Source organism: Pan paniscus, chromosome X (genome assembly GCF_029289425.2).
Source record: "Pan paniscus chromosome X, NHGRI_mPanPan1-v2.0_pri, whole genome shotgun sequence".
Lineage (NCBI taxonomy): Eukaryota > Metazoa > Chordata > Mammalia > Primates > Hominidae > Pan > Pan paniscus.
Window position 1 is genome coordinate 25561884 of NC_073272.2, and position 25992 is coordinate 25587875.

Consider the following 25992-nt stretch of genomic DNA (forward strand, 5'->3'; position numbering starts at 1 on the left):
TGACCAGGCTGGTCTCGAACTTCTGACCTCAAATGATCCACCCGCCTCGGCCTCCCAAAGTGCTGGGATTACAGACATGAGCCACCACACCTGGCCTGGCCTCAATTTTTTAATTTATAATGAGACGTGGGTCTGCTTGAGGGTCATGAGAAGCCCAATTATAACTAGAAGATTTATTGATGAACATGAAATCAGTTGCATTCAGCTAAGATACATTCACAAGAATGTAAGCACCATGATGGTAAAGATTTGTCTGATTTTTCTACTGTTATAATTCCAGAGATTTTAATAGTACCTGACACAGTAAAAAAAATCTGTTAAACAAATGAATGAATAAAGACAGACTGATGTATCTATCTCCACAATATACAGATACCTGACCAGGCGCAGTGGCTCACACCTGTAATTCCAGCACTTTGAGAAGCCGAGGTGGGCGGATCATGAGGGCAAAAGATTGAGACCATCCTGGCCAACGTGGTGAAACCCCTTCTATAATCCCAGCTACTTGGGAGGCTGAGGCAGGAGAACTGCTTGAACCAGGGAGTCAGAGGTTGCAGTGAGCCAAGATCGCGCCACTGCACTCCAGCCTGGTGAAAGAGTGAGACTCTGTCTCAAAATATATATATATATATATATATATATATATATACAGATCCCTGTCTCAAGATTCAGCCACTAAAGTTCTTGCATCAGGGTATTCTTGTGCCCACTGCAGTACCAGCTTGAGTGGTACCAATTTGCCAATTTTGGCCTTTGAGGTTCTTCTTTTTCTGTGTGTCCAGGACTGAACCTAATAAACACCTTTAGTTGCCTACCCTAAGCCATTCCCCTCTTTTTTTTTTTTTTTTTTTTTTTTTTGAGACTGAGTTTCACTCTGTTGCCCAGGCTGGAGTACAATGGCGCGATCTCGGCTCACTGCAACCTCCGCTTCCCGGGTTCAAGTGATTCTCTTGCCTCAGCCTCTCGAGTAGCTAGGATTACAGGCATACACCACCATGCCTGGCTAAAATTTTTGTATTTTTAGTAGAGACGGGGTTTCACCATGTTGGCCAGGCTGGTCTCAAACTCCTGACCTCAGGTGATCCACCTGCCTCAGCCTCCCAAAGTCCTGGGATTACAGGCATGAGCCACCACGCCCAGCTGCCCCACTAATTTTTTGTATTTTTAGTATAGACGAGGTTTCACCATGTTGGCCAGGCTAATTTTGAACTCCTGACCTCAAGTGATCTGCTCGCCTCAGCCTCCCAAAGTGCTAGAATTACAGGTGTGAGCCACTGTGCCCGGCCACTTCTACAAAAGTTATAAAGCCCATAATACATGTCCATTACTTTCACCCTAGATAGTTAAATATCTTTTATAGATGTTAAAAACAAGAAAAATATATTTTCTATTTACCCACACATTTGCCATTTCTGGTGCTCTTCATTCCTTTGGGTAAATTCAAGTGTCCATCTGGTATAATTTTCCGTCAGTTTGAGCAACTTCCTTTAGCATTTCTCGCAGTACAGTTTTAGTGATGAATTCTTTCACCTTTAGCTTTCCTGAAATATAAATCCATTTTTGGGTTATGCCTTCATTTTTGGAGAACATTTTCACTGGATATAAAATTCTAGGCTGGCAGTGTTTTTCTTTCAGTTCATTAAAGATGTCATTCCACCATCTCTGGTTTGCATTGTTTTTGATGAGAAACCAGCCATCAGTCTCATCTTTAAAATTTTCTCTCAATCAGGCCAGGTGTGTGGCTCACGCCCGTAATCCCAACACTTTGGGAGGCTAGGGTGGGTGGATCACTTGAGGTCAGGAGTTCAAGACCAGCCTGGCCAACGTGGTGAAACCCTGTCTCTACTAAAAATACAAAAATTAGCCGGTGATGGTGGCACATGCCTGTAGTCCCAGCTCCTCAGGAGGCCGAGGCAGGAGAATCGCTTGAGCCTGGGAGGCAGAGGTTGCAGTGAGCCAAGATTGCACCACTGCACTCCAGCCTGGGTGACAGAGCAAGACTCCATCTCAAAAAAAAAAAAAAAAAGAAAAAGAAAAATAATCACTGGTTTTCAGAAATTTGATTCTGAAATGCCTTGTAGTTTCCTTTGTGTTTATGCAGCTTGGGATTCACTGGAATTCTTAAATGTGTTAATTTATAGTCTTCAATAAATTTGGCACATTCCAAATGTAGAATAAGAATTACAAAATTGAGAATTGTGTTGCACTAATATATATTACAGAAGGTAAATAAAGAGTGCTTAACTACTATTCACAGGTCCTTAAATTTGTTTTTTGTTTTTTGGTTTTTGGTTTTTTTTGAGATGGAATCTCGCTCTGTCGCCCAGGCTGGAGCGTAGTGGCATGATCTTGGCTCACTGCAAGCTCCACCTCCGGGGTTCATGCCATTCTCCTGCCTCAGCCTCCTGAGTAGCTAGGACTGCAGGTGCCCGCCACCACACCGGGCTAATTTTTTTTGTATTTTTTAGTAGAGACGGGGTTTCAACGTGTTAGCCAGGATGGTCTCGATCTCCTGACCTCATGATCCGACCGCCTCGGCCTCCCAAAGTGCTGGAATTACAGGCATGAGCCACCGCGCCCAGCCCTATTTTTGTTTTTAACCATGGCTTCAGAGAGTAGGTACTGAAAGAAAGTTTGGGAAAATTTAGCAAGAAATAGGTTTCTGACATTTTTTTTAAAAAAGGAAAAAAAATAGAAAGTCTGGGAAATGGTTATGTCTGCTGTCCTGTCCAGATTCTAAGCATTATAACTGCATAATCTCCTCCTATCCGGTATCTGTAAAATATCTATAAAAAGAACAAAGGGCCAGGTACAGTGGCTCACGCCTGTAATCTCAGCACTTTGGGAGGCCAAGGCAGGCGGATCACTTGAGGTCAGGAGTTCGAGACCAGCCTGGCCAACATGGTGAAACCCTGTCTCTACTAAAAATACAAAAATTAGGCAGGCGTGGTGGTGCACACCTGTAATCCCAGCTACCTGGGAGGCTGAGGCAGGAGAATTGCTTGAACCCGGGAGGTGGAGTTTACAGTGACACAAGATCGTGCCACTGCGCTCCAGCCTGGGTGACAGAGCAAGACTCTGTCTCAAAAAAATAAAAAAGAACAAGGAAGAAAAGTTGTGTGAATTGATATATTCTGAATCATAGCCTTTTGAACATTTTCTCCTACTTTCATCTTTTCTGTAAGTTTGCTTCTTTAAAAAAAAATCTCCAAGTGTAGATTATAGTTGAATGCTATTTAGGTCATGAATAAGGTCCACTTCTAAAGTGAGACAGACTTGTAAATAATTTACCCAGATGATGTGTTCTGGATTGAACCCTGTTCACAAGGTGTCTGGCCAGGCAGATAAAATGCTCCAAGCAAAGTGCAGTGGGGTTTACAATACTGATTATCCATACTCTAATGATTCCTGATTCTATGACTATTGAGCCATACCTCATTGGTTGGCAAACAAGAATCATTACACATTTATTATTCGTGAGGAAGGTCAATGCTTCATGCCAAAGGTCAATGAATAAGAGAATGGTCCTGTGTAAGGGCAGGATAAAACAACTTTAGGGCCCCATTAGGCCATTCGCAGCTGTTCTTCCTAACCCAAAAATAGTTGGGATCTTTATATCGCCAGGTAGCCAGAAAGGACCAAACATTTAGAGGGTGCCTGTTATATTCTAGGCACTCTACAAAGGGCTTTACAACATCATTTAGTATTTACAACCCTAGGAGGAGGAAGCTATTATTATTCACTTCATTTTACACATAATCACACTCAAATTCAAGTACCTTGTCTAAACTCACACAGCTGGTAACTGGCAGCACGGACATTTGCATCTAAATGTGCCTGGCCAAAAAAACAAAAAAAACCCTGCTTTTTCCACCACACAAGTACACTTAGCTCCACTTTGCTAAAAGGACTCACTGAGTCAACTACCCTTTGGCATCATGCCAAAAGGCTGGCATTCTCTAAGTCACTTGCATGGATGGGAAAATCCATAATCCCTGTCTGAGGATAAGTGTGTATTCTATCTATGAGGCAAGAACATAAATGAAGAGATGTGGACCATTTTTTTAAAGTGAAGGCAAGTTTAGTTTGTTTGTTTTTGTTTTTGTTTTATTTTGTTTTTTAGACAGAGTCTCACTCTGTCACCCAGGCTGGGGTACAGTGGCACAATCTCGGTTCACTGCAACCTTCACCTCCAGGGTTCAAGCCATTCTCCTGCCTCAGCCTCCTGAGTAGCTGGGATTACAGGCATGTGCCACCACACCCGGCGAATTTTTGTATTTTTAGTAGAGATGGCATTTCACCATGTTGACCAGGCTGGTCTTGAACTCCTGACCTCAAGTGATCTGCCCACCTCCACCTCCCGAAGTGTTGGGATTACCGGCATGAGTCACCACACCCAGCCGTGAAAGCAAGTTTATTAGGAAAGTAAAGGGATAAAGAATGGCTACTCCACAGGTAGAGCAGCCAGTAGACCATTTTCAAAGTATTGGGACAGCTCTCACCTCAGAAAGAAATGATGGTATTGTGATGCCTCAGCTCTACCAACTAGATTCACCAACCAGTGAGCTCTGCCTCAATCATCGTAGAATCAGGAATCATCATCTCGGAGTCATTCTGAGATGACTCATCATAGAATTGGGAATCATCTCAGAGTCATTATCAGAGTCTCAGATCATCAGTATTATGATCCCTATTGCACTTTCCTTGAAGCATTTTATCTTCCTGACCGGACACCATCTGTGCCTGTGAGTAGAAAAATCCTACGGTCTCTGCAATTCTCCTTCTGTGAAGAGGCCTGGATGGAGGCAGCTTCCTGCAGCCTCTCAGGGTGGCAGGGATCTCCTAGCATGTTGATTGTGTCACGGGATCCTTCGGGTGTTGCTTTTCCAGCTAGAAAGCTCTGTGACCAGTGGTGCCTTTGCCTGAGTTTTGATCAGGCCCGCCAGACTTGTTCCACTGACGTGGCCTGGCAGGCTGTGCTCAGCTCATGCTACCAGCCAGGATTCCACGCCTGCCAAGGGTGAGCCAGGCACAGAACAGCGAGGGGTGTGCAGGCGAGCGAACGCAGGGTCTGGCCACTGCGCACAGCCGGACACACCAGCTGCTGCAGCTGGGCAGGCAGCTCCAGGCGCCGGCAAAGGTGCCGGTTCTATGCAAGTCTGCAGCTGGATCTGATGAACCACAAGGGGCTTCTGCTGTGGGCACCTGTGTCTGGACAAGGGGAATGCAGTGGTGCCCGGAAGTTTGAAGATACCAGAAACCGCAGAGCCCCAAAGAGGGTGTCACAGCCCTGGCTCAGGGAGCCCCTAGGTCTGCGCTCCCTGAAGGGCCACAGCACTTCTCTCCTTCACATCACCCGCAACATGGCAAGTCGCGGGGGCGTGGGGACGGGAGGAGGGCGTGTTTCAGCCCTGTTTGTGTTACTGCTCTTTCAGTCCCGCCATTCAGTGGGTCCTGAGTTCTCGTCCCACATCCAGGAAGAATGAGGTACGCGGACAACTAGAGGGTGAGCAAGGCGGAGAGGAGCCTTATCGAGTGACAGAACAGCTCTCAGGAAACTTGAAGTGGGTAGCTCCTTTCCGCAGGCAGGTTGTCCCAGTAAGTGTCCAGCTCTCAGTGGAGAAGAGACCCAGAGTGCGTAGCTCCCTTCTTCAAGCAGGTTGTCTTGATAAGTCGAGGAGACCTGAATTGGGTAGCTCCTTCCCACAGCTGGTAGTCCCAGCGTCTGTGTGAGTCTGGCTAGGCTCAGAAGGGAGGAAGTGCATGCTGATTGGTCCATGGGTGGCCATGGGCTGACCCGGAAAAATCACCATAAGTTCTCACTCCGGGCCACAGACTTCACCCGGGACTGACAGCCTAGCCCCTGGGCTTCAGGCCTCCCTGGCTTGATGGTGGGGCTTTACCGGGGACCCACCTCTTTCCGCCCAGGAGCCTGTCTGCCTCCTGCCACCATCAATCATGTCATCCACAGCGCCCAGGCTGTTCCTGCAGAGGAGTACCGGCAGCCCGCACCGAGTGCCCTCAGCTCCCCCACCCCACGCCGCCAGCCTCTCTCCCGTGCTTCTCAGTGCCCAAAGCCTAGAGGGGGCCAGGGTGGCAGGGGGCTGGCATGTCAGCGGCGCCCCAGGCGCACGCACACCCAGCTGGGTCTAGACAGCGCTTGGGCTCAGCCACAACTTTGCTCCACCCCAGAGTGGGCTCCAGGAGCAAGGAGAGGCCAGACAGCAGTAGCAAGCACTTCCAAGCCTGCGGGTCAGGGGGTCTTCCCAGCCCCCGAGAGCACAGGGATGTCCAGGTCTGCAGCTGTGGCTGGGTGGTTGCAGCTGTGCCGGAAAGCGTGGGGCTCCCACCCGGCCAACTCAGAAGAGGGTGGGGCCCCGGCCAGCTCCACGGAGCACGCAGCCCCCACCGTGCCTCCCACACTACAGCTGGCATCTTCACAGTAGCCGCTCCAGACAGGCCACTGCTGCCATCAATTGTTTACTTGTCTTAAACTGCAGGTGTTCATAACCCATATTGCAGAGCTCTACTTATCAGTCCTATTCTTGTGATTGGGGACAGGGATGCAAAGCAGAGGAGAAAGGCTTACGAAGAGGAAGAGGTTGAGGAGACTGGAACTGTCAAGAGCACTCCCTGTTGTAATTAAAACAAGACGTGTGCTAGTGAAACTTAATTTGTAAGAAGTGGACTCAAGTGTTTTGTTTACAGATTTTTGCACAAGTTCCAGCCCTAGGAGAATATTTCATAAAACATCTGTTTTTTTAGAGAGAATAAATTTTTTTTTTGAGACGGAGTCTCGCTTTGTCGCCCAAGCTGGAGTGCAGTGGCGCGATCTCGGCTCACTGCAGCCTCCGCCTCCTGGGTTCAAGCGATTCTCCCGCCTCAGCCTCCCGAGTAGCTGGGATTACAGGAGCACGCTACGACACCCAGCTAATTTTTTTTGTATTTTTAGTAGAGATGGGGTTTCACCGTGCTGGCCGTGATGGTCTCGATCTCTTTTTGTTTTGTTTTGTTTTGTTTTGTTTTGTTTTTTTGAGACGGAGTCTTGCTCTGTCGCCCAGGCTGGAGTGCAATGGCGCGATCTCAGCTCACTGCAACCTCTGCCTCCTGGGTTCAAGCCATTCTCCTGCCTCAGCCTCCCGAGTAGCTGGGATTACAGGCGCCGCCACCATGCCCGGCTAATTTTTTGTATTTTTAGTAGAGATGGGATTTCCCTATGTTGGTCTTGAACTCCTGACCTCGTGATCCGCCCACCTCGCCTCCCAAAGTGCTGGGATTACAGGCGTGAGCCACCACACCCGGCCACGTCTGTTTTTTTTATTTACCATTTCTGCCAGAAAATCTATGAGGGTCATAATTGCACAGTAGTACAGTAAAAGATTTCTTGACTTCAAAGTCAGTAAACCAGCCAGGCATGGTGGCTCACGCCTGTAATCCCAGCACTTTGGCAAGCAGAGGCAGGCAGATCACTTGAGGTCAGGAGTTTGGGACCAGCCTGGCCAACATGGCGAAAACCCATCTCTACTAAACATACAAAAAATTAGCTGGGGATGGTGGCACGTGCCTGTAATCCCAGCTACTAAGGAGGCTGAGGCAGGAGAATTGCTTGAACCCGAGAGACAGAGGTTGCAGTGAGCTGAGATCGCGCCACCACACTCCAGCCTGGCGGACAGAACAAGACTCCATCTCAAAAAAAAAAAAAAGGCAGTAAATCTCAGCTGTATTTCTGACTCTCTTTCTTTTTTAATGAGGTTTCTTTTTTTTTTTTTTTTTTTTTTGAAACGGAGTTCCGATCCTATTGCCCAGGCTGGAGTGCAATGGCACGATCTCGGCTCACCGCAACCTCCACCTCCCGGGTTCAAGCGATTCTCCTACCTCAGCCTCCTGAGTAGCTGGGATTACAGGCATGTGCCACTATGTCCGGCTAATTTTTTGTATTTTTAGTAGAGACGGGGTTTCTCCATGTTGGTCAGCCTGGTCTCGAACTCCCGACCTCGGGTGATTCGTCTGCCTCGGTCTCCCAAAGTGCTGGGATTATAGGCATGAGCCACTGCGCCTGGCCTTTTTAATGAGGTTTCCAGTCAACTATCTACCACTTTCTAGCTGGGTGACCTGGGACAATTACTTTACCTTCTCTGGGCTTCAGTTTTCTTAGCTTTTAGATGAGGGATGTGGAATACAGAATTACTTTCTATGCTTCTAAGATGACAGAAATCTCAACAGTAGAGGATGTAAGGCTTTGAAGAAAACCCTTATACTTCTAGATCATATTCATCCAGACCAGTTTTATTTAAACGGCTGGTTTTATTCCTAGTTTTCCCTGACCCTCTAGAATGGAAATGTACAATTAATCTCTCCTTTTTGGAGTACAACAAATATTTTCTAATTTAATAGACTCCAGATAAGAAAGCAGGACATACATAAAAAATAAGTAACAACACATGGTAATTAAGATTAAATGAGGCCAGGGCCGGGCGCGGTGGCTCACACCTGTAATCCCAGCACTTTGGGACGCCGAGGCGGGAGGATCACTTGGGGTCAGCAGTTTGAGACCATACTGGCCAACTTGGTGAAACCCCGTCTCTACTAAAAATACAAAAATCCGCCAGCTGTGGTGGTGCGCGCCTGTAATCCCAGCTACTAAGGAAGCTGAAGCAGGAGAATCGCTTGAACCTGGGAGGCGGAGGTTGCAGTGAGCCGAGATCGTGCCACTGCACTCTAGCCTGGGCGACAGAGCGAGACTCCATCTCAAAAAAAAAAAAAAAACTAAATGAAATCACATTTGTACAATGCCAAAAAAGGAATACCACTCACAATAGGCACAAAGAAATGGAAGAAATGCTGGTTGCATATTTTGTTTTCCCTCTGCTGTAGTACCCTCCTATAATTAATCTCATAAGGAGACCCTAAAATGTACTACACTTCTCTCAGTCCTATGGTTCTGGGTCCCCTTTTGATCTTCTTGCACCCTTCCCCTACCTCCATCATCCTCCCAAAAGGAATGACTCACCCCAACATCCTCCACCTTCAGAATGAGTTTTCAGGTAATAACTTCTGTTGTTGCCAGCAGACTATGCCAAACATTCACTTGCACCAGGGCCAGAACATTGGTCTGTTCCTTGTTCCTCAGGCCAGAGGCTGCTTGGGTGCAGGGTACTGTCGCGTTTCCTTCTTTGAAGCATCCTCTATTTTCCTGGATTCACTGTTAACATTTAGTTGCCAGTTGACAAATGGTACAAAGGTTGGTAAGCTGGATTTTGAACTTTAAAATCTACTGCATGTACCCAGAGGCCACAGAGAAAAGAGGGGGTGTCTTATGCTTTGTGCACTAACAGGCAATTATTTACTATGATCTTCTTACTGAGTAACCTCTATACCTAGATTCAAAGAGCTGATACTTGTTTGTTGTTGTTGTTGTTGTTGTTGTTGTTTTGAGATGGAGTCTCCTAGGCTGGACACTCTGTCGCCTAGGCTGGAGTGCAGTGGCAAGATCTCGGCTGACTGCAACCTCCACCTGCTGGGTTCAAGCAATTCTCCTGCCTCAGCCTCCCGAGTAGCTAGAATTACAGGTGCCTGCTACCATGCTCAGCTAAATTTTGGTGGGTTTTTTTTTTTTTTGAGATGGAGTCTCGCTCTGTCACCCAGGCTGGAGAGCCATGGTCTCGGCTCACTGCAAGCTCCTCCTCCCAGGTTGAAGTGATTATCCTGCCTCAGCCTCCCTAGTAGCTGGGATTACAGGCATGCACCACTACACCCAGCTAATTTTTGTGTTTATAGTGGTTACAGTGTTTCGCCATGTTGGCCAGGCTTCTCTCAAACTGACCTCAAGTGATCCACCAACCTGGGCCTCCCAAAGTGCTGGGATTAAAGGCGTGAGCCATGGCGCCCACCCAAAAGTTGATACTTTAGGAGGCCTAAGGATGGTTGACTGCACTTTTCAGATATCGTAAGTATTTATAAGGAGTTAAAGGCTTGATCTCTGAGCTGAGTGATAGGCAGTAGTCTTCCTTTTAGACACAGTCTCAGGAGGGGAGAGAGGAAGGGCTGCCCGGAGGAGGTAGGTCACACAGAATGGGTTACAAATCGTGTATCTGCCCCTCAGTTCTAATTGTACCTGTCCTTTTTCTCCAGAAGGCTGGATCCTTTCCTACCAGAACCAGTACCTTAAGGGCTTGTAATATTGAACTGTGAGTCCCCAGAGGGCAGGTACTATGCCATATTTATTTTGGCACTCCCCAAGCACAATGCTTGGTAGGAAACAGACCTTAATAAGTTTTGGCTGTGCCAGACGTGGTGGCTCAGGCCTGTAATCCCAGCATTTTGGGGGGCCAAGGTGGGCGGATCACGTGAGGCCAGGAGTTTGAGAACATCCTGGCCAACACAGAGAAATCCTGTCTCGGCCGGGTGCGGTGGCTCACGCCTGTAATCCCAGAACTTTGGGAGGCCAAAGCGGGTATATCACCTGAGTTCAGGAGTGTGCGACCAGCCTGGCCAACATGGTGAAATCCCACCTCTACTAAAAATACAAAAAATTAGCCGGGCGTGGTGGCAGGTGCCTGTAATCCCAGCTACTCAGGCAGCTGAGGCAGGAGAATCGCTGGAACCTGGGAGGTGGAGGTTGCAGTGAGCCAAGATCACACCACTGCACTCCAGCCTGGGCAACAAGAGCGAAACTCCATCTCAAAAAAAAAAAAAAGAAATCCTGTCTCTACCAAAAAATACAAAAATTATCCAGGTGTGGTAGCGCATGCCTGTAGTCTCAGCCCAGCTACTCAGGAGGCTGAGGCAGGAGACTTGCTTGAATCCGGGAGGCAGAGGTTGCAGTGAGCCGAGATCCGCGTCACTGAACTCCAGCCTGGGCGACAGAGCGAGAGCCCTGTCTCAAAAAGAAAAAAAGTATTGGTTAAAGGTTGAATTAAAAGTAGGCTTTTACTGCCCTTTAAATGTTTGGCACCAGTTCTGGGAGCCAGGAAAAAATAAATAAATAAATAAATAAATAAATAAATAAATAAATAAATAAATAAATGTGTGGCTGACAGACTCCATGGTGGCCTTCATGATCCTGCCTCCTGGCGTTCATGCCTTTGTGTGATACCTTCCCCTCGAGTGGTGACAGGACCTGTGACTTGATTCTAACCAATATGGTATAAGTGATAGGATGTTACTCCCATGATTATGTCACATGATGTAAGATTCTCTCTTGGCAGGAAACAAAAGCAAAAAATAGACAAGTGGGACTACATCAAACTTAAAAACTTTTGTGCAGCTGGGCGCGGTGGCTCACGCCTGTAATCCCAGCACTTTGGGAGGCCAAGGTAGGTGGATCACCTGAGGTCGGGAGTTGGAGACCAACCTGCCAACATGGTGAAACCCTGTCTGTACAAAAAATACAAAAAGTTAGCCAGGCATTGTGGCGGGCACCTGTAATCCCAGCTACTCGGGAGGCTGAGGCAGGAGAATCGCTTGAACCTGGGAGTTGGAGGTTGCAGTGAGCCGAGATCACGCCATTGCACTCCAGCCTGGGCAACAAGAGTGAAACTCTTGAAAATTCATGAAGGGAGGAAAATACTCAGTGAAGGGAGTACAGCATAACCAGCCCAGAGAAAGAAACCAGAAAGTTCAGTGCCTCAGTTTCCTCATCTGTGAAATGTATCAAGGAGCCAGACCTGAGCCCCTCTGGGGCAGAGACTATTATTTTCACTCTTATGGCCCCAGCATCTAGCAGAGTGTCTCTCACAGAGTCGCACTTGTTAAAGCACTTTTTTGTTGTTGGTTTTTGTTGTTTGTTTTTGGCATAGGATCTCACTCTGTTGTCCAGGCTCGAGTGCGGTGGCATGATCTCAGCTCAGCAACCTCCGCCGCCTGGGTTCAAGCGACTCTCATGTCTCAGCCTTCTGAGTGCCTGGGACTACAGACACGTACCACCACGCCCGGCTAATTTTTGTGTTTTTAGTAGAGACGGGGTTTCACCATGTTGGCCAGGCTGATCTCCAACTCCTGACCTCAAGTGATCCGCCCGCCTCGGCCTCCCAAAGTGCTGGGATTACAAGCGTGAGCCACCGCACCCAGCTGATAATGTGTGTTTTGACCTGACCGTGGTGGCATATGGACAAAACGGTTTGGGACTTGTTTATCCAGGAATAAAGCTCATGTTAGCAAGCAGTGAATCTCCCTCAGTGATTTGGGCTCAGCTTGGAACCATCCTGAGAGGCACATTATTTCTTGCAGAGCGTGCAATTGGGGTCCTCTGAAAATGAAACCAAAATGGAACTCTTGCTTATGCCACCTGCTTCTGCTGAGGGACACACAGCTCTAGTCGCCTCCAGCACAAGATTCATGTGGGGTGGTGGTAATAGTGACACTGCCAGGTCACTTAGGGAAATATCTCGCCAGGAGATGTGCAACTGGGCCATTGATACAGTGGTACCCGGCCACCTTTCATGAGTGCCTGTCATTAAAATGACATTTTAATTAGGATTTAGATATATGATAAAGTGAGACAGAAAGACAAATAAACAGTTTTCCTTTAATTTTTTGGAAATTTTCTTAGCCCCTTATAAAAGGTTTAGTATGAAACCAGAAAATTCAATTTGGATAACTTAGTTTCTTTTTCTCTAATTTAGTTTCATTTCTCTTTACACAAATGTCACTTCCTCTCTGTAGCTTTCCAGGCCACTATGCTGCCTCGTCACCAAGACTTCGCTAGCACTCCATCCTGGCAGAATTGTTTACTGCTTCCTGTAGATCATGTGGCACATTATTCACTGAAGCAGTTATCACAATGTATTTGATTACATTTCTGTTTTTTTTCTCTCTAGGTGGCAAATTCTCAGAAGTCAGAAACTCTCCCTGTTTGATCTTTGTAGTGTCAGGACCCAGCATAATACTTGACATATAGTAGATGCTCAATAAATGAATTAAATGGAATTGAATTAGTATATTGGCTTTACTTATTATTTTGTTTGTTTTAGTCCCCTCCCCCCTTTAATGATTCTTTCTTTCTTTTTTTTTTTTATTCTCAATTGTTCCGTCACCCAGGCTGGAGTGCAGTGGCACGATCTCAGCTCACTGCAACCTCCGCCTCCTGGCTTCAAGTAATTCTTGTGCCTCAGCCTCCCAAGTAGGTGAGATTACAGGGATGCGCCACCATGCCTGGCTAATTTTTGTATTTTTGGTGAAGACGAGTTTTCACCATGTTGGCCAGGCTGGTCTCAAACCCCTGGCCTTAAGTGATCTGCCCAACTTAGCCTCCCAAAGTGCTGGGATTACAGGCGTGAGCCACTGCACCCGGCCTGATTATTTTCAAAGTATTGAAGATACAGTGCATCAGAAAAAATTCTATATTCATTATCTTTACTTTCTGTTGCTCAGACTATATGAGCCTCTTGGCCAAATAAAAGCCATTTATGGAACTGGTTTGCAGATGATTCTGAAAAGAGGCTGAGAGGAGAGGGATTAGGGAGGAAAAAAAATCCTTGTGGGATAGGGTCAGAATTCAAAGAGAAAATGGAGAATTAAAGACAAATTCAACGGAATTCTAATAAGATCAGGTGTAGAATCATAAACCTGAGGACAATCTAGGTATATAAACGCAAGACGTGGACCAGGCATGGTGGCCCACACCTGTAATCCCAGCACTTCGGGAGGCCAAGGTGGGAGGAACGCTTGAGCCCAGGAATTTGAGACCAGCTTGGGCAACATAGTGAGACCCCATCTCTTCAAAAAGTAAAATATTAGCTGGGTATGGTGGCAGATACTTTTTCTTTTTTTTTGAGACTAACTCTCGCTCTGTCTCCAGGCTGGAGTGTAGTGGCATAGTCTTGGCTCACTACAACCTCCACCTCCCAGGTTCAAGCTATTCTCCTGCCTCAGCCTCCCAAGTAGCTGGGACGACAGGTGTGCACCATCACGCCTGGCTAATTTTTGTATTTTTAGTAGAGATGGGGTTTCATCATGTTGGCCAGGATGGTCTCCATCTCTTGACCTTGTGATCTGCCCGCCTCAGCCTCTTAAAGTGCTGGGATTACAGGTGTGAGCCACCGCGCCCAGCCAGGTGGCACATACTTACAGTCTCAGCTACATGGGAAGCTGAGTTGAGAAGACTGTTTGAGTCCAGGAGTTCAAGGCTGCAGCGAGCTATGATTGCACCTCTGCACTCCAGCCTTGGAGACAGAGTGAGACCCTGACTCAAAAAAAAAAAAAAAAAAAGGAATAAACCCAAACCCAAGATGTGCAGGAGTGGCATTTCAGAAGCTAAGTTCTAGGAGTCATGTGATCCTCCTACATCAGCCTCCCAAGTAGGTGGGACTACAGATATGTACCACCATGTCCAGCTAATTTTTGTGTTTTTTGTAGAGGTGGGGTTTTGCCATGTTGCCCAGGCTGGTCTCAAACTCCTGGGCTCAAGCAATCCACCCAACTCAACCTCCCAAAATGCTGGGATTATAGGCGTGAGCCATGGCGCCCACCAAGAGCTGACACTTTAGGAGGCCTAAGGATAGTTGACTGCACTTTTCAGATATCGTAAGTATTTATAAGGAGTTAAAGGCTTGATCTCTGAGCTGAGTGATAGGCAGTAGTCTTCCTTTTAGACACAGTCTCAGGAGGGGAGAGAGGAAGGGCTGCCCGGAGGAGGTAGGTCACACAGAATGGGTTACAAATCGTGTATCTGCCCCTCAGTTCTAATTGTACCTGTCCTTTTTCTCCAGAAGGCTGGATCCTTTCTTACCAGAACCAGTACCTTAAGGGCTTGTAATATTGAACTGTGAGTCCCCAGAGGGCAGGTACTATGCCATATTTATTTTGGCACTCCCCAAGTACAATGCTTGGGGAAACAGACCTTAATAAGTTTTGGCTATGCCAGAAGCGGTGGCTCACGCCTGTAATCCCAGCACTTTGGGAGGCCGAGGCAGGTGGATCACCTGAGGTCAGGAGTTCAAGACCAGGCTGGCCAGCAAGGTGAAACCCCATCTCTACTAAAATACAAAAACTAGCCAGGCATGGTGGCATGCGCCTATAATCCTGGCTACTCAGGAGGCTGCGGCAGGAGAATTGCTTGAGCCTGAGAGGCAGAGGTTGCAGTGAGCTAAGATCGCACCACTGCACTCCAGCCTGGGTGACAGAGCTAGACTCCATCTCCAAAAAAAAAAAAAAAAGCACCCAAAACAACAAATAACACAATTTAAAAATGGATGAAGGAGGCTGGGCACAGTGGCTCACGCCTATAATCCCAGCACTTTGGGAGGCCGAGGCAGGCGGATCACTTGAGGCCAGAAGTTTGAGACCAGCCTGGCCAACATAGCTAAACCCCCTTCTTTTTAAAAAATACAAAAAGTTAGCCAGGCACTGTGGCATGCACCTATAATCCTAGCTACTTGGGAGGCTGAGGTAGAAGAATTGCTTGTACCTGGGAGGCAGAGGCTGCAGTGAGCCAAGATCGCACCACTGCACTCCAGACAGAGCAAGACCCTGTCTCCAAAAAGAAAAAAAAAAAATGGATGAAAGACTTAAATAGACATATCTCCAAAGAAAATGTATAAACGGACAACAAGCATATAAAAAGACATTCAGCATCACTAATCATCAGAGAAATGCAAATTAAAACCACAATATCACCTCACATCTATTTTAACTGCCACTATTTTTTGAAAGGTGGCCAGGTGTGGTGGCTCACGCCTGTAATCTCAACACTTTGGGAGGCCTATGTAGGAGGATTACTTGAGCCTAGGAGTTCAAGACCAGCCTGGCCAAGATAGTGAGACCCCCATCTCTACATAAAAATACTTTTAAATTTTTTTAAATTAAAGAAAGGCCAGGCATGGTAGCTCACACCTGTAATTCCAGTGCTTTGGGAGGCTGAAGTGGGAGGATTGCCTGAGCCCTGGAGTTCAGGGTTCAATGAGCTAGGATCATGCCACTGCACTCCATCTAGCCTGGATGATAAACCAAGACCCTGTCACTTGAAAAAAAATGATAAAAAATAAAAATAACCAGAAAACAAAATGACAACTGCTGGTGTAGATGTAGAGAAATTGGAACCTTTATGCACTGTTGGGAATGTAAAACAGTGCGGCTGCTATGGAAAACAGCAGGGAGATTCCTCAAAAAGTTAAAAATTTAAGTAACATGATCCAGCAATCCCACTTCTGGGTATATATCCAAAAAAAAAAAAAATGAAAATAGGGCCAGGCGCGGTAGCTCACGCCTGTAATCCCAGCACTTTAGGAGGCCGAGGCAGGCAGATCACATGAGGTCAGGAGTTGGACACCAGCCTGGCCAACATGGTGAAACCCCATCTCTACTAAAAATACAAAAATTAACCGGGCCTGGTGGCACATGCCTGTAATCCAGCTACTTGGGAGGCTGAGGCACCAGAATCGCTTGAACCTGGGAAGCGGAGGTTGCAGTGAGCCAAGATCGCACCACTGCACTCCAGCCTGGGTGACAGAATGAGACTATGTCAAAAAAAAAAAAAAGTGTTCATGGTAGAATGGTAGAGAGCAGTGGCCCTTGGTCCAACAAAACCAGTCTTAAATCATAAACATTCATAACTCTATCATGTCCCAGCTTTAACAATTTTGTAACCCCTGTTGAGCCTCAGGTTTTGCCAGCTGTAAAGACAGTGCTATTACTTACTTCACAAGACAGTTGTAACAGCCAGGCATGGCAGCTCACACCTGTCATCCCAGCACTTTGGGAGGCTGAGGCAGGAGGAGTGCTTGAAGCCAGGAGTTCGAGGCTAGCCTAGGCAACTTAGCAAGATCCTACCCCTACAAAAAAATTTTAAAGATTAGCCAGGCATGGCAGCATGTGCCTGTGGTCCTAGCCACTCGGGAGGTTGAGATGGGAGGATTGCTTGAGTCCAGGAGTTGTGGTTGCAGTGAGCCATGCTTGCATTATTGCCCTCCAGCTTGGGCAACAGAGCAAGACCCTGTTTAAAAAAAAAAATAGGGCCTGGTGTGGTGGCTCACGCCTGTTATCCTAGCACTTTGGGAGGCCGAGGCAGGAGGATCCCCTGAGGTCAGGAGTTCGAGATCAGCCTGGCCAACAGGACAAAACCCCGTCTCTACTAAAATTTTAAAGAAAAAAAAATTGGCCGGGTGCAGTGGCTCACACCTGTAATCCCAGCACATTCAGAGGCCGAGGCAGGTGGATCACCTGAGGTCGGGAGTTTGAGACTAGCCTGACCAACATGGAGAATGCCCGTCTCTACTAAGAATGCAAAATTAGCCGGGCGTGGTGGCACATGCCTGTAATCCCAGTTACTCGGGAGGGTGAGGCAGGAGAATTGCTTGAACCTGGGAGGCGGAGGTTACGGTGAGCCGAGATTGCGCCATTACACTCCAGCCTGGGCAACAAGAGTGAAACTGTCTAAAAAATAAAAAATAAAAAAATAATTAGCTGGGTGTGGTGGCACATGCCTGTAATCCCAGCTACTCAGGAGGGTGAGGCAGGAGAATCACTTGAACCCAGAGGGCGGAGGTTGCAGTGAGCCAAGATCACACCACTGCACTTCAGCATGGGTGACAAAGCAACACTCCCTCTCAAAAAAAAAAAAAAAAAAATTTAGGCTGGGCATGGTGGCTGACGCCTGTAATCCTAGCAGTTTGGCAGGCCGAGGCTGGTGGATCACCTGAGGTCAGGAGTTCAATACCACCTTGGCCAATATGGTGAAACCCCATCTCTACTAAAAATACAAAAATTAGCTGGGTGTGGTGGCTCATTCCTGTAATCCCAGGTACTTGGGAGGCTGAGGCAGGAGAATCACTTGAACCCAGGAGGCACAGGTTGCAGTGAGCTGAGATCATGCCACTGCACTCCAGCCTGGGCAACAGAGCGAGACTCCGTCTTAAAAAAAAAAAAATAGTTATAAGAATCAAATGAGACAATTAAAGCAAACTGCCTAAGACAATGCCTTGGCTGATTCTCTTCCCAGTACTCTTCCCCTACTCAGTCCTCCTCAGTTACAGGGATTCTCTTTCTCACAAAGATTAAATTCTGCTGTAAGAACCACATACATCTCTAAAAGTAATGTGTATACCCTGAGGGCTGGTTTCAAAACTTGGTCATCCTTTAAAACCTCCAAGTACCTAGCACAAGACTCAGTAAGGACATGTTCATCTGCCGACTCACTAACCAAATAAAAGTTTTCGAAATGGTAGACAGTTAATCCCTTCTTTCATGCCATTTTTTCCCCTGCTGTTCAGGAGCTGTATATGCCATTTTAAATATAAATTCCATGCTGGACATGAGATTTCTCATGCCTGTAATCCCAGCACTTTGGGAGGCTAAGGCGTGAGAATCCCTTGAAGCCAGGAGTTCAAAACCAGTCTGGGCAACACAGAAGGACTCGTATCTCATTAGCCAGGTATTGTGGCACACACCTATAATCCTAGCTACTTGGGAGGCTGAGGTGGGAGAGTCGCTTGACCCTGGGAGGTAGAGCTTGCCTGGGTGACAGAGAAAGACTGTCTCAAAAAAAAGAAAGAAAGAAAGAAAAGAAAGACTCCCATCTCTACAAAAAATTTTAAAGATTAGCCGGGCATGGTGGCACATACCTGTGGTCCGAGTTACTCAGGAGGTTGAGGTGGGAGGATCGCTTAAACCCAGGAGTTCAAGGCTGCAGTGAGCTATAATCATGCCACTGCACTCCTGCCTGGGCGACAGAGCAAGACCCTGTCTCTTAAAAAAAAAAAAAAAATAGGCCAGGCGCAGTGGTTCACATCTGTAATCCCAGCACTTTGGGAGACCGAGGCGGGCAGATCACCTGAGGTCAGGAGTTTGAGACCAGCCTGACCAACATGGAGAAACCCCGCCTCTACTAAAAATACAAAATTAGCGGGGCGTGGTGGCACATGCCTGCAATCCCAGCTACTCAGGAAGCTGAGGCAGGAGAATTGCTTGAACCTAGGAGGTGGAGGCTACAGTGAGCTGAGATCACACCATTGCACTCTAGCCTGGGCAACAAGAGCAAAATTCCATCTCAAAAAATAATAATTTTTGTGTTATATATATATAGGTATATATATATACTTGTATATATATAGGTATATATATACTTGTATATATACGTATATATATACCTATATATGTGTATATAGGTATATATATACGTATATATGTGTATATATGTATATATATACCTATATATGTGTATATATGTATATATATACCTATATATGTGTATATATGTATATATATACCTATATATGTGTTTATATATATGTATGTGTGTGTATATATATATGGCTGAACGTGGTGGCTCACACCTGCAATCCCAGCACTTTGGGAGGCCAAAGCGGGTGAATCACCTGAAGTCAGGAGTTCAAGACCAGCCTGGCCCACATGGTGAAACCCCGTCTCTACCAAAAGTATAAAATTAGCTGGGCGTGGTGGCAGGTGGGAGGCTGAGGCAGGAGAATCACTTGAACCCAGGAGACGGAGGTTGCAGTGAGCCGAGATTGTGCCATTGCACTCCAGCCTGGGCAATAGAGTGAGACTCTGTTTAAAAATATATATATATATGTAATGTTGGTTGCATCTATCCATTCATGACAATGGAAAAGCATAATGTGATTCACTGCCATGGAAAACATTCAAACTTCTTAGGGTTCTAGGCTTCTTCATGTCCACAAACACAGTCACAGTGGTCTTTTTTAGCCGTCTGTTTTGTTTCGGTTTTTTTGAGAGAGGGCCTCGCTCTGTCACCCAGGCTGGAGTGCAGTGGCGCGATCATGGCTCACTGCAGCCTCGACCTCCTGGGCTCAAGTGATCCTCCCACCTCAGCCTCCCAAGTATAATAGCTGGGATACAGGCACACGCCACCACACCCAGCTAATTCTTGTATTTTTTTTGTACAGACGGAGTTTCCCTATGTTACCCAGGATGGTCTCAAACTCCTGGGCTCAAGCGATTCATCCACCTCAGCCTCCCAAAGTGCTGGGTTTACAGGCATGAGACACCACACCTGGCCACCATCTGTTTTTCAGAATAGGTTCTTCTTGTCATAAGGACAAAGCAAAGCAAAAGATCATGAAACTTAAACTGAGCCAGGCGCTGTGGCTTACGCCTGTAATCCCGGCACTTTGGGAGGCCGAGGTAGGTGGATCACCTGAAGTCAGGAGTTTGAGACTAGCCTGACCAATATGATGAAACCCTGTCTCTACTAAAAATACAAAAATTAGCCAGGCGTGGTGGCGTGTGCCTGTAGTCCCAGCTACTCGAGAGGCTGAGGCAGGAGAATGGTTTGAACCCGGGAGGCGGAGGTTGCAGTGAGGGGAGATCACGCCACTGCACTCCAGCCTGGGTGACAGAGTGAGACTCCATCTCAAAAAAAAAAAAAAAAGAAAAGAAAGAAAGAAAGAAAAAAGAAACTTAAACCGGAAAAACAAACAGAAAAAATTATAATGCATTTTAATGAAACAATCACTATTCCACAATGTTTTTTCTTTTTTTTTTTTTTTTTTTTTTTTTTTTTTTTTTTTTTGAGACGGAGTCTTGCCCTGTTGCCCAGGCTGGAGTGCAATGGCGCCATCTCGGCTCACTGCAACCTCCGCCTCCTGGGTTCAAACGAATCTCCTGCCTCCGCCTCCTGAGTAGCTGGGATTACAGGCACTCGTCACCATGCCCAATTTTTTTTTAAATTATTTTTAGTAGACACGGCGTTTTACCATGTTGGCCAGGTTGGTCTCGAACTCCTGACCTCGTGATCCACCTGCCTCTGTAGAAGGAGGGATCAGACTATCCCCAAAAGACCACCCCTCACATTCAACAAGTGATTCTCTGCCTTTGCTAGCAATATCCTGTATGTAGAAAAGAGAGCAGAAGTAGATTCTCTGTTACCCTTCCTGCCCTAGGGGGATTCCACGGATCCTGAGTCACCCTGGGAGATTATGAAACTCAAAGGTCTTTCTCAAAGATCTTTAAAAACCACTGATTCTCAACTGCCAAATTACAGCTACTAGTCTTTCCTGACAGTGTTGGCTAGACCTCATGGATGACCAGAAGGCCTTTTCCTCCTCTGCTTCTGTCTAAAATGTCAGGACTTAGGAGAGCTTGTTATACATTTCCTGGTAACAGTAAATTAGACCGCTATGACTAAGCGCTAGTGATAGCTGCGTAGCTAAAGCAAAACCAAAGCCATCTTCTGTTTGGGTTGCTTAGTTTAATAGAATAGTGATTGTTTTGGCCGGGCACGGTGGCTCACACCTGTAATCCCAGCACTTTGGGAGGCCGAGGTGGGAGGAGCACTTGAGCCCAGGAGTTCGAGACCAGCCTGGGCAAGATGGTGAGGCCCTATCTCTACCAAAAAAAAAAAAAAAAAAAAAAAAAAAAAAAAAAACTTATCAAGGAATCCAAAGACCTTACCTTCGAAAATTGTAAAAAACAGTAATACACAAGCACATATTCTTTTAGTCACCAGAGCAATGACATCATCACATATTCTGTAAATGAATAATTATTTCAAAAAAAAGTTAAAGGAAATGAAGCACAGAAGATGAATCAAGTAGGGATTACAACAACTTTCAACAGCAACCGAAGTCAGAAGACAGATACCATCAATGTGCTGAAAGAGGAAAACTTCTGAACCTCAAAATCTATAAACTATGAAATAAACCCTTCAAGAATTTTAAGATGGGCTGGTCCAAAGGTAGTGAGTTATCTCAGTTGATTGTTCACAATCAGTTACAGATCAAACTCCTTATTTTACTCTGACTACTGCACTTGACTAGTCTAAAAAAAGAATTATAAGATGAATTAAAGACACATTCAGATAAGCAAAACTGAGAACGTTTGGCAAAAGCAGATCTTTACTAAAGGAAATTATGAAGAACGTACCTCGGGCAGAAGGAAAAGTGTCAAGATCAAGTGTCAAGGAAGATTAGAGATTTAAGAAGGTATAAGAAGTTTAGAAAAGTAAGAAAAAATATGCCGTCAACTCTAAAAACTACAAGTATAAAGAAAAAAGATTATTGGGAAATCCAAATAACCTACCTTAGGAAATTCTAAAAGAATATACGAGCTCACATTCCTTTGGTCATAAGAGCAGTGTCATCATTAGACATCAGGTCGCCTCTGGAAAATTCCATTGTGAGTTTAAAAGGCAAATGACGTCTATAATTCTAAAACTAGTTCTCCCACCGAAACTCTAGAAAGGATCTTGGGATCTGCAGGGTCTCCCGGATCACATTTTGAGAACTGCTGCTTTAGTCTTCCTCCCATCTCCTAAGGCCAGGGCTCCTGAGTTTGCTTCCCACTGGCCAAGGAGAAAAGAGCAAGGTCACTTGTCGGGGCGGGGGCGCTGCAGAGGGAATTACCTTCTTTCATTTGCAAATGTTACTGGGGGACACACCGGCTCCCAGTAGGGTTTCCGCCAAGGCTCCGCGAAGCGCCACTAGAGGGCGCCGCTAGCGAATCCCACAGCGCGCCCCGCTGCCCCCACTTTTGTCCTCCGGGTTCACACGGGCGCCCGGAAGAGAGGGTGGTGCCTGGGAGAGGAAACGATGCGCCCCGGGGCCGCGGCCTCATTGGATGAGAGGTCCCACCTCACGGCCCGAGGCGGGGCTTCTTTGCGCTTAAAAGCCGAGCCGGGCCAATGTTCAAATGCGTAGCTCTTAGTCGCAGGCCGACTGGTGTTTATCCGTCACTCGCCGAGGTTCCTTGGGTCATGGTGCCAGCCTGACTGAGAAGAGGACGCTCCCGGGAGACGAATGAGGAACCACCTCCTCCTACTGTTCAAGTACAGGGGCCTGGTCCGCAAAGGGAAGAAAAGCAAAAGACGAAAATGGCTAAATTCGTGATCCGCCCAGCCACTGCCGCCGACTGCAGTGACATACTGCGGCTGATCAAGGTAGCGGAGAGCCAGAGCTCCTCCCGGGGCGTGGGGTGGAGGTGGCTCCGTTTCCCAGGGTGGGGTGATTCACGTCTTGAGGTCTCGGCCGGTGTGAGAGCCCAGCCTGTTCCCCTTTTTGCGCCCATCCCCGGCTCGGCCGCCACCCCGCCCGCCCGCCCCATTCCGTTCCCCTGAGCTGGCCGGGCCGGAGCCTCATTTTGTTTTCTACTTTTTTCTCTCCTATGTGCATCCCCCCAGGAGCTGGCTAAATATGAATACATGGAAGAACAAGTAATCTTAACTGAAAAAGGTAATTCAACAGTGGCGGGACGGGGGACAAGCGTTCGGTGCCTGTCACCTTCGCCAAGGCCATTACCGCCCCTGCTCCCCCTTCTTGCAGATCTGCTAGAAGATGGTTTTGGAGAGCACCCCTTTTACCACTGCCTGGTTGCAGAAGTGCCGAAAGAGCACTGGACTCCGGAAGGTAACCCCTCGCCCTTTCCAGAAGCCAGAGAGACCAAGTGTTATGTAAGAAGTAGTGTCGGCTGTGTAGAACCACTGACTACACAGGCCGAAGTTACTGAGAACTTGGACAGAAAAAATAGCCAGCAAGTGTTCAAACTACTGAGGAAAAAAAAATTAGATATGCTGCACTTAAGAATACTAGGGCAGGTTAAAAGAGCTGTTTAAGTAAGTATCAGAGTGCTGTGGAGACTCGGAAGTGTTTAAGCTGCTTAAGTAAGTATAAGTGCTGTGGAGACCCGGAAGAGTTAGGTATAATGTCATTTGTTGTAATTCAGTTTCATAAAATGGTTCTTGTTTGACCCTAACGTAACAGTTTTTGTAATTGTGTTAAATCACATTTTTTTCTTTAATTTGTCCCAATCTTCAGGTTACAGTCTCTAGCTTCGCCATGTACATGGCCCTTCCGTGTACATGGATGGGCGGGGAGGTAACTAAAAGATCCTTTACACAATAAAGTAGATGATCATGATAAATGAGGTAAGGTCCTATTATCACACACTTCAAACACGGTAGATCAGAAACCCACTATGATACTCGCTTCCTGTCTGTTTGCTAAGGAATATAAAATGGCTAGAAAGTTTAATTTGAAACCTTTGCCTCCATTTGGAATAGTAGACACCAGTTAAGAGGGTGTCAGATGCCTTTTTTTTTTTTTTTTTTTTTTTGGCTGGTCCCTGTTGATTGGTCAGAAGACAGCTCAGCTAAAAGGGGAAGTTGTCTGGGTGGTTGCTTTTTTTCTGACGTCTGTTCCTCAGGCTGGAAGAAATGAGCAGAAAACAAGGGATGAGTACTTTTTAGAGTATGTGCATGTTACGTAATACCTGTTTCTGGGCAATGCTGCTTCTTCTGACTCAACAAATGGGGAGAGCAAATTGAAAATGCGTAAATTGGAAGGCAAGTTCTGAAATTAAACGTTGTACTTTGGCCTGATGTTCTGACCTTTAAGGAAGCAAGAGTTTGTAAACTTCCAAATATTTACTATTCTGAACTGCCGTGTAAACCTGACGTATTCCCAAGTCAACATACCAGTATACCAATAGGATGTGAATAATGTGTGTGTTGAGTTTAAAACCATAGCAGTTTTGCTCTGGCAAGTAATGAAAGCGTTCTCGCTTCCTGAGTGTGAGCTCCAGCAGACTGCAGAGTGGCCAGTCCACAGTTGTAGCCTGACTTCAGTGAGTTCTGATGTGTGCTTTTTGCAAATACATGTTCTCAGAACAGTGAGATCATCCAGCAGTGGCCTGGACTGCACTCACATAAAAATCATGAGACAGTCATGGCTACTTGTTTCTGTAATACATGCATGTGTGTTTTTTAAAACCTATGATAGGCCTCTGATTCTGCAGCTGCAACTTTTATGGAATGTTTTCCTTCTCCACATCTCATGTGATGCTCTTATTACAGGACACAGCATTGTTGGTTTTGCCATGTACTATTTTACCTATGACCCGTGGATTGGCAAGTTATTGTATCTTGAGGACTTCTTCGTGATGAGTGATTATAGAGGTACGATTGAGTTCGGAGCAGAGGGTCTGAAGAGAGTTCAGAGTTATAAATGCTTACAATGACTTTTTAAATTGTACTTCTCTTTCTTTTTAGGCTTTGGCATAGGATCAGAAATTCTGAAGAATCTAAGCCAGGTATGTCTTAGTTTTTGGTTTCCAAATTTGTAAGTTTACTGGATTATTTTAATGATGGAATAAAAACTGGGTCTTGAAAGCAGGCTGAAATATCACTGAGGGTGTGTTTTACTCTCTCATAATAGGTTGCAATGAGGTGTCGCTGCAGCAGCATGCACTTCTTGGTAGCAGAATGGAATGAACCATCCATCAACTTCTATAAAAGAAGAGGTGCTTCTGATCTGTCCAGTGAAGAGGGTTGGAGACTGTTCAAGATCGACAAGGAGTACTTGCTAAAAATGGCAACAGAGGAGTGAGGAGTGCTGGTGTAGATGACAACCTCCATTCTATTTTAGAATAAATTCCCAACTTATCTTGCTTTCTATGCTGTTTGTAGTGAAATAATAGAATGAGCACCCATTCCAAAGCTTTATTACCAGTGGCGTTGTTGCATGTTTGAAATGAGGTCTGTTTAAAGTGGCAATCTCAGATGCAGTTTGGAGAGTCAGATCTTTCTCCTTGAATATCTTTCGATAAACAACAAGGTGGTGTGATCTTAATATATTTGAAAAAAACTTCATTCTCGTGAGTCATTTAAATGTGTACAATGTACACACTGGTACTTAGAGTTTCTGTTTGATTCTTTTTTAATAAACTACTCTTTGATTTAATTGTTTGGTGTAAGCATTTTTACTAATTCTTTATTTCTTACACATCTTTCTTGCTGTTGAAGACAAAAATGACCCGCAAACATCATTGGATAAACAGAATTGCTCAAAATAGTTTTTAACCCAATTTAAAGTTTTTATGGTCGTGTGTTATGTTAGTATTAACAAAGTCTGGATAGAAGCCAGTTTACCAGTTGGCTATCAAGGTTTTATACATAGCAACATGTAAAACATGACTTTTTTTTTTTTTTTGAGACACAGTCTCATTCTGTTGCCCAGGCTGGAGCACAGTAGTACGATCTCAGCTCACTGCAACGTCTGCCTCCCGGGTTCAAGCAATTCTCATGCC

General features: G+C 46.0%; 2 protein-coding genes and 1 long non-coding RNA gene across 4 annotated transcripts in view; 2 read left to right on the top strand and 1 right to left on the bottom strand.

Moving 5' to 3' along the window:
* Positions 1–22401, bottom strand: part of LOC129395425 (uncharacterized) — a 38613-nt gene extending 16212 nt beyond the window's left edge. Inside the window, exons 1-4 of the long non-coding RNA XR_008622893.3 lie at positions 21994–22401; positions 9011–9202; positions 4503–6633; positions 1396–1541 (exon numbers count right to left, since the gene is read on the bottom strand). This is a non-coding gene — a long non-coding RNA (uncharacterized LOC129395425). The remainder of the gene's footprint in view (positions 1–1395; positions 1542–4502; positions 6634–9010; positions 9203–21993) is intronic.
* A 308-nt stretch (positions 22402–22709) lies between these two features.
* LOC130541177 (uncharacterized) lies at positions 22710–23271 on the top strand. The gene is made up of 3 exons (XM_063601783.1): positions 22710–22849; positions 23090–23141; positions 23232–23271. The coding sequence occupies exon 1, from the start codon at positions 22710–22712 to the stop codon at positions 22797–22799; it is 90 nt and encodes a 29-aa protein (XP_063457853.1). The 3' UTR covers positions 22800–22849; positions 23090–23141; positions 23232–23271.
* SAT1 (spermidine/spermine N1-acetyltransferase 1) lies at positions 22715–25646 on the top strand. Of its 2 annotated transcripts, XM_003819574.6 has the most exons (6): positions 22715–22849; positions 23090–23141; positions 23232–23315; positions 24761–24862; positions 24956–24996; positions 25122–25646. In XM_003819574.6, the coding sequence occupies exons 1-6, from the start codon at positions 22784–22786 to the stop codon at positions 25290–25292; spliced, it is 516 nt and encodes a 171-aa protein (XP_003819622.1). In that variant the 5' UTR covers positions 22715–22783; the 3' UTR covers positions 25293–25646. The 2 variants fall into 2 exon arrangements, with proteins under 2 accessions (XP_003819622.1, XP_014198881.1); XM_014343395.5 differs by lacking the exons at positions 22715–22849; positions 23090–23141; positions 23232–23315 and having other exon boundaries at positions 23538–24862.
* Positions 25647–25992: the final 346 nt, after the last annotated feature.

Coding starts and splice junctions, on each gene's coding strand:
- SAT1 (XM_014343395.5), top strand. CDS start 24,454: ATGAAAGCGTTCTCGCTTCCTGAGTGTGAGCTCCAGCAGACTGCAGAG. Junction 24,863..24,955: donor CGTGATGAGTGATTATAGAG/GTACGATTGAGT, acceptor CTTTCTTTTTAG/GCTTTGGCATAGGATCAGAA. Junction 24,997..25,121: donor TTCTGAAGAATCTAAGCCAG/GTATGTCTTAGT, acceptor CTCTCATAATAG/GTTGCAATGAGGTGTCGCTG.
- LOC130541177 (XM_063601783.1), top strand. CDS start 22,710: ATGAGGAACCACCTCCTCCTACTGTTCAAGTACAGGGGCCTGGTCCGC.